The sequence below is a fragment of the Diabrotica undecimpunctata genome, chromosome 8 (assembly GCF_040954645.1).
Source record: "Diabrotica undecimpunctata isolate CICGRU chromosome 8, icDiaUnde3, whole genome shotgun sequence".
NCBI lineage: Eukaryota > Metazoa > Arthropoda > Insecta > Coleoptera > Chrysomelidae > Diabrotica > Diabrotica undecimpunctata.
Window position 1 is genome coordinate 131,438,554 of NC_092810.1, and position 8,092 is coordinate 131,446,645.

The following is an 8,092-nucleotide window of genomic DNA, read 5'->3' on the forward strand; positions in this document are numbered from 1 at the left end:
ATTATAATATATCCAATCCAGCTATAATAAATGTTTATTTATATGAATAATATAATTCAATAAATCACTAACAAAATAACTATTTTGAAACAGAACATTATGATAGATGACGACGATGATGTTTTGCCTTAATACAATTTCACAGCATTCTAAAAAAAAAGTTAAAATTAAATCAGGGTATAATAAAATACTATGATAGCTACTTATTCTGTGTTAGAAATGAGTTTAACACTAGGAATGTGGTTGTTTTTTAAATTTAAAATTGTAATAAAATTTATTTTGCTTATTTAGGGCATGTACGATTTGAACTTTTTATTTTAACAACTGATTTGCTTGAGTCTATTTATCAGAGGCCAAGATTATTTTGACAGTAGAGGAGCACATTGAAGTATAAAACAAATAACAGCAAACAGTTGAGGTTATGATATTTTGGGGCTGCAAAAATTCGATCTATCATTCTTATGTAAACACAATACACTAAAAAAATAAGACAAAAAACTATGTCTGATCGCATGCCAAAAATTGATTTAAGCAAAATCAAAAAGACGGATTTAGACTTCATAAAGCAAATAGAAAAACAAAATCAAGAGAGAGTGCTGAAATTAAAAAAGCTTAGAAGGACAAATTTGCTTACTGCTGGGTTTTTAACGGCTGGTATTATTAGTATATATGGGTATTCCATGTATGCTGTGAGACAAGAGAGTTTTCTAGACGACTTTGATGAACCGGCTAAAACTACTCAATAATGGCTGCAAATGTACAACATATTCGTTTGCCCCCTTTACCTACTATTAGAGATTTAGTTAAGTTATATCGTCTTCGAGCTCTTAGACAATTATCACAGAATTTTTTAATGGATGAAAGGTAATAAATATGAGTCCAAACTTCTAAAACTTAATGTGTATATAAGTTTTGAATGCTCTAAAGTATATAATCACACCTTATGGACTTGGTAATTGTATGTAATATACATTTAAATGTCTTAGTTTACTAGTAGACTATGATAGTATATTACAATTAGTTAGGTTTCTATGTTATATATAGTCTAGCCTCAGGTTGGCTCATCATGGTACAAAATGTTTTCATTTATTTTATAACCAATATATTGGTCACAGAAGTTAATCACACTGTAGGTACTAGGTAGTATTTTAAATAAAACATCTTTGAACAATTAAAAAGTGGCTTTTGCCTTCAAATTTTCATAAAATGCAAATGCAAAGGAATTCCTTTTAATTTATGAACATATTTCGTAAATTGTAAAGTGATTGTATTGAATTGAATAAAAAGTGCTTGTCAAAAACAAATTAATATTTTCGGTAATACATTTTTGAATCTTAGTTCTAAGTCTATCTTATTTATGTTGTAGAATCACTGATAAAATCGTACGGTCTGCTGGCCCTTTAACAAATCACTATGTTTGTGAAATTGGACCTGGACCTGGAGGTATTACCAGATCAATTCTCAAAAGGAACCCCAGAAAACTTATTGTTGTTGAAAAAGATCCAAGATTTCTTCCAACTTTAGAGTTATTACAGGAGTGTGGTAAGGATGTTACTGATATGAAAATAGAGATTGCTGATATAAGAACCTATGATCTTAAGCGGGGTTTTGAAGGAGCACCTAAAATGGAATGGCAGCATGCTCCTCCTCCTGTTCATTTAATAGGTAGGTTAGATATAAAAACCAATTTACCTAGATTTTTTATAAGAGTAGGACTTTGATTCATCATCAAAAACATCACCAACATTTTATCAATTCCTACTGCTTGATTGCATTTGAGCTCTCCATCATTCATCCAATGTTTTTTAAATCCTAATTGTCATCAATTTTCATTACCTTTGATGATATTTTTTGTATGTCTCTCTTTCTATCTAATATTTATAAATATTTTTGGTTCTCCACATTATACCAGGCCTAAGACACTGCATTCCTCTGCAAACTAGGGATGAATTTCATGACAAATATCTTCTACTTCAATTATAACACTTTTAGCTTATATTTGTTAATTTTGTTTCATTCATTGCCTCTTTTAGTAAACTTTGGCATATGAAACATGTTAATCAATAGTTTATTTATTGTAGGTAACCTCCCTTTTAGCGTTTCTACGAACTTAATTATTCGATACTTACAGTCAGTATCAGAAAAAACATCAGCTTGGCACTATGGTAGGTCATCAATGACTCTAACATTTCAAAAAGAAGTAGGAGAAAGAATGGTAGCTCCCATAATGGACAAACAGAGATGCCGCCTTTCTGTTATATGTCAGATGTGGTGTGATGTTCAGTATAAGTTTACCATCCCTGGTAAAGCCTTTGTACCGAAACCTGATGTTGATGTCGCTGTTATGACCCTAGTGCCTTTAAAATATCCTTTGGTGAAACTTCCTTTTAAACTGGTCGAGAAAGTGCTCAGAAATATATTTAATATGAGACAAAAGTATTGCATAAGAGGTACAGAAAGGTTATTTCCTGAAGACAAAAGGAAAGAATTGGGTGGGTACACATTTTAATTTAAGTAATTGATATCATAATTGTTTCATATCATAAACTCAATAAATTGATAATTGTTGTAGTAAGTGTTGTAAAGAAGAAAAATCTGGAAAAGGAGAGACAAAGGGATCCAAGTGTTTGACAAATAAAGAAACTGTGGAACTCTGTCCAAGAATAAACTAGTAAAACTGGAAAATTAACTAGAATTGGGACCTGGATCTAACGATAAATGAAACAGAAAATGTAAAACGAAATTATCTGAAAATGATCAATTAGTCATTATTTAATAATTTTTGGGAAATGGCTGATCATGACAAACAGAACGAATATCTTTGTAGATATGTTGTCATACAAGAGAGAAAGGTTCTAAGTTTAAAGCACTCTAAGTTTGTAAAAAAATATTTTTGGGCACTTTTAACATAACAGATATGTGGTTAACTATGCTATTCAAAAAAATTTAGTCAGGAAAGAGGTTTTACAGCTGGAGATATGCCTGGTCACCATAAGAACAGATCAAGTGATGTAGATGAAAATATTCAAAATTACATTCGTGTGCATATAAACTCTATTCCAGCAAAAGAATCCCACTGTGCAAGAAACGAACAACTAAGATGTATTTTACAATATGCTTAAGATGTAAAACCATTTTTGTAAATAGCTTTCTTTGTATCTTTTACTATAACAGATCTATTGACCTTCTTCACACGAATCAATCAACCTGTATAGAACCTTGGTAGTCCATGCATTTTTTTTCTACTAAGTTTCAAAAATAGTTATACAATTGTTTTTTATTTTAGGTAATAAACTTCTACAATTAGCTGAAGTGGATCCCACAACCCGACCTTTTCAGATAAGTAATGAAGAATTTGTTAGGATATTTTATGCTTATAACTTACTGTGTGAAGAAAATCCAGGACTTGAGAATTATGATTCTAGAGCACCAAAAAGTAAATTGTTAGAGGAGCACGAAGAGTAGTTAGACGATAGGTTTAATATATTCGTTTTGAATAAATTTTAGTTGTTACTGTTTGTGTTTTTGTTCGATTAGTGTTTAAAAATGATTTAGAAATGCTTTTTGCTAATAATTCAATTGTGTTATATACTGTAAAAGAAAGGCGTAAATATGATAAAGGGTACTTATATATTGGATAATATCGACATAATATTGGGTATTAAGACCAATCAACTTAATATGTCTAATAATGTGACAGACACTATCGGAATGGACGGAACGAAGATAGCAGTGACCCGACAGACTTTTTGAACGTAATCAAAGCATATACCAAATGTCTAATTTCTAACGGAAGACTCTAACATACTTTCTATCCAGAATTTTTTTGCAACTTTGATGAATTCTGTCCAATTTATTCCTGTGTAAATCGAATTCGTGCTTGGGTCAAAACTAATCCATATGCCAAGTTTCAAAACTAGGAGTTCCTCAAGATTTGTCGCACAGATAGACAGACAGATATGATTTCAAAAAGGACTTATCGGTTGCGCAACAATAGTTGTAATAGAGGAAAAATATCGTCCCCTTAACACTACAACTAGGTAACTCGAAATTTTGCGATTTTGAGTTATCTACCGTTACCGATACAATTTTTCACGCTCTTTTTAATACTACAACTAGGTAAGTTCTATGCCCATTCTATACATGAGAATCCAATTACACAGTAATAGCTATGTCATAAGTCAGAAAAAAAAATTGGTACTAAAAGTGGTCCTATTGAAATATCTAAAAGTGCAGTTGACAACGCCAAAAATTTCTGCTGCAGCAAGTGTTTAAATTGACATACCTAACTGTGCGCCCGGGTAACTTGTGTTATGTTGTTCATAGCATACGTTGTGAGTGTCATTGTTGCTTTTTTCGTGATATTTTGTGAAACAAAAGTAAACAACCATGTTATTCTATTTACCTAAAAATTTTAATAGAATCCAGGTTTGTAATATCATGTTTATCAATACCCTGGGAATTCGAAAAGGAATTGTAGACAGCTATGAAAAAGAGAACTGAAGAAAACACGACTTTGGTCGACAATAGGGGAAAACATACAAAAGAGATCACGTCACCCGCTATCCTGGCAAGTGTAAAAAAACCATATTAAGAAATTCCCTGTAGTCAGTTCATATAATTGCCGTTTAAAAACACAACGGAAATATTTATCCTTAGACCTTAACATCACTCTTATGTATTCGTTATACAAGAAAGAATGCAGAGAGAACAATTAAACACCAGCTCACGACTTTGGTAGATAATCGGGGAAAACATACAAAAAAGATCACGTCACCTGCTATCCTGGCAAGTGTAAAAAAACCATATTAAGAAATTCCCTGTAGTCAGTTCATATTATTGCCGTTCAAAAACACAACGAAAATATTTATCCTCAGACCTTAACATCACTCTTATGTATTCGTTATACAAGAAAGAATGCAGTTAGAACAATCAAACACCAGCTAACTCTGCCATTTATAGAAAATTATTTTCAAAGGAATATAACCTTGGCGTCTACCGACCTCGTAAAAACCAGTGCCGGGTTTGTATGGCCTACAACTCCCCTTAAGCGATAAAGCATCTATGGAAACCGAATACCTCCTTCACATAGCAGCCAAGAACAAAGCTCGCGATGAAAAGAGAATAAGTAAACAGTTGTAAAATTCTAACGGTACACTCATAAGTTGTAATTTTGATCTTCAACAAGTGCTTTTGGTACCAAATGCACAACTTACTTACTCCGTGGCGTAACAACCCTTCGTGGGTTTTAGCCGACTCAACAACATGCATCCACTGTTTTCTGTCTTGAGCAACCTCCATCCAATTCTCTACGCCCATAGTGTTTAGGTCTCCTGCTATATTATCTCGCCACCGGAGACGAAGGCGTCCGCGTGGTCTCCTTCCAGTTGGGACTTCCTTCCACACCAGTCTTACTGTTCGTTCGTCAGAATGTCTTCTAAGGTGTCCTGCCCATTGGAGTCTTCTGGACTTTATTTCTTTTATGATGTTGGCGTCTGGGTAGAGTTCTTCGATCTCTTTGTTAGTTGTTATCCTATATTGTCCTGATGCTTCATCCAGCATCCAAATGCCCAACGAATAACGCTTTATTTTACAAGCAAAAATTAAAAGTATTTCACTTCACCATTTATAATACACTCTCTAAACAGGGTGATTGCTTTATATGGACAGAGGTTGAAGTAAAACGACGCAGCTGTGAGATTGCCACTTGCTTATATTTATTGCCACTTTGAATCTTCACTGGAACGAGTAACTCAGGTTCAGTGTTTTAGTGATAGATGTGGTGGACAAAATTTAAATAAAAACGTCGCTAGTATGTGCTTAACAGCTGTTCAAAATATTCACATTTGGAAAGCATTGAACTAAACTCCCTAGTTTCTGGCCATAGTAAAATGGAGTGCGACTCCATGAACTCAGCCATTTCAACAGAGTTCAAAAGAGTAGGCAAAACACACAAAACAGTTAGTTTATATATTGAGGCAGCCCTTTAAAATTGGAAAAACCACTGCCAGGAAATGGGAATCCCCATAGGAAATGACGTACTGTTCTCCCTGAACTTTGCGGATGACCAAGTAGTCCTAGCTCAAGATTCTTATGGTCTAGAATTTATGATAGAGCGTCTATACACAGAATATGTAAAATGGGGGTTACAAGTCAGCATGAAGAAAACAGAATATTTAGTTACCAATTCAGATGCAAGATTTGAAGTGTTGATAGACGACGACGTGAAAATCAAACAAGTGGAAAAATTTCAATATTTAGGTGCACTCATTGCTAAGAACGGTTTGGGAGAAACCGAAATTAAACACCGAATTAATCAGGGACATAAAATTGTAGGATGTCTGAACTCCTTATGGTCTGAAGTATGGACAATTAATGCAGACCTGGAGAGAAGAATGTTGGCAGTTGAAATGGATTATTTGAGAAGTGCTAGAACATTACGGCAGGAAAGGAAGACCAACAAATCTATAAGAAATAACATGAATGCTACAGAAACGGTCATTGAGAGAATAGAAAGAAGAGGTTCAAAATGGTTTGGACACCTATTGAGAATGCCTGACGAACGTTGGCCATAAAAACTTCACAAATGGAATCCCTCTGGAAGAAGAAAAAGAGGTAGACCTCGACGCTCATGGAATGAAGGAATTAGAAGAACGATGGAATCGAGAGGTTTGGAAGAGCAGCATGCCTTGGACCGCGAGGATTGGCGGAGTAGAACGGGAATACGACGATAGCCGTCTCCAAAATGTATTGTATTTACAAGTTGGATTAATGTCAAACGTCAATAAACTTATTTTAAAATTCAATTGTGGCTTATTCACATTAAAATAGTAATTACTTTAAAATGCCACAAAAAATAGCTTCAGAACAATAGATAAGATCTAGATAAGAGAAGGAAGTGTTCTAAAAATGTCGTCAGCTTTACAGCGGCCACCCCACTTAAGGAGTACGGTACGTGCGACAGTCAACTGCGCACAAGTAAGAGAGGGTGGTTTTAGTTGGTAGGCAGGATAATCTTCTTCTTCCTATGCCGTCCCCATTAACGGAGGTTGGCGACCACATTTTTAAAAGCTTCTCTGTCTTTTGCAGCGTGGAATAATTCGTCTACAGTCATGTTTGTCCAGTCTCGAATATTTCGCAGCCATGACTTCCTCTTTCTACCTATTCCCTTTTTGCCATCGACTCTACCCTCATGATGACCTGCAGGCAGGATAATAGATACCTGAATCTTTGGCACTGCTATCTTTAGTACTTTAAACTAAACTAAAACCCAAATTTTAAGGACTCAAAATGGAGGTAGCATAAAAAAATTTCAGAACCGCCCCCCCCTCAGACAAAATCTGGGTGCGCCACTGACTGTACACTTCGCAACCGTAAATCTGGTTTTCCTTTCCCCCGCTTCTATAGGTAACATACTGGTCTTCAGTCGTCATAAAGAACGTATTAATGACAGCCCAATCCCATGCCACTGCAAAGTCAATTACACTATTTCCTTCATCATTTCTTATTATCATCCCCAAACCTCCATGATCTTTTTTATTTCCGCTCTTTCTGTACCAACATGTCCATTTAAAGCACCTCCAATAAAACACTTTACGTCTACAGAAATCTCGAGCAACTCGCAATCAAGGGTCCTTCAAAATTATTCAAAAAAGACCGAGAAAGCGACGGGAGGATGATGTGGATGAGGGACGCCCTAAATCTCTTTGTTAGTCTATCGTGAAGGAGAATGGTTACACACCGTAACGAATGGAGAGGTTTGTTGAAGGAGGCCATAGTTTGAATTGGGCTGTAGAGCCATAGGATGGATGGAGTATGCTGTTAACGCTATGAGAATGTGCGTGTTCCAGCGTTTTTTATTTTTGCTACAACATGATTCTAAAACGAATTAATGGACAATGCACTACCAAAATGAGGGGGAAAACTATATTATAAATGAACAAAAAGAACCTGAAAGAAACCATTAAGGTTCTGATGGAAATACAAGAGAAATATGTACTACACAGTACTACAAAACAACAAAAGAAAATAATTCTTATGGGAAATGGTATCTAATTTGTTCAATATTCGTATACGTACTTTACAAGTAATG

The 8,092-nt window shown here is 34.8% G+C and overlaps 2 protein-coding genes across 2 annotated transcripts; both read left to right on the forward strand.

Moving 5' to 3' along the window:
• Nucleotides 1-389: 389 nt before the first annotated feature.
• Nucleotides 390-746, forward strand: Ccdc56 (Coiled-coil domain containing 56). The gene has a single exon (XM_072541659.1). It carries the CDS (start codon nt 501-503, stop codon nt 744-746), a length of 246 nt encoding a protein of 81 aa, XP_072397760.1. The 5' UTR covers nt 390-500.
• mtTFB1 (mitochondrial transcription factor B1) lies at nt 723-3,514 on the forward strand. The gene is made up of 4 exons (XM_072541658.1): nt 723-864; nt 1,367-1,665; nt 2,082-2,492; nt 3,287-3,514. The coding sequence occupies exons 1-4, from the start codon at nt 746-748 to the stop codon at nt 3,463-3,465; spliced, it is 1,008 nt and encodes a 335-aa protein (XP_072397759.1). The 5' UTR covers nt 723-745; the 3' UTR covers nt 3,466-3,514.
• Nucleotides 3,515-8,092: the final 4,578 nt, after the last annotated feature.

What these genes read in the sequence shown, in the direction of transcription:
- mtTFB1 (XM_072541658.1), top strand. Translation starts at nt 746, where the DNA reads ATGGCTGCAAATGTACAACATATTCGTTTGCCCCCTTTACCTACTATT. An exon ending in AATTTTTTAATGGATGAAAG is followed by an intron (nt 865 to 1,366) that starts GTAATAAATATG and finishes TTTATGTTGTAG; the next exon opens with AATCACTGATAAAATCGTAC. An exon ending in TCCTCCTGTTCATTTAATAG is followed by an intron (nt 1,666 to 2,081) that starts GTAGGTTAGATA and finishes TATTTATTGTAG; the next exon opens with GTAACCTCCCTTTTAGCGTT.
- Ccdc56 (XM_072541659.1), top strand. Translation starts at nt 501, where the DNA reads ATGTCTGATCGCATGCCAAAAATTGATTTAAGCAAAATCAAAAAGACG.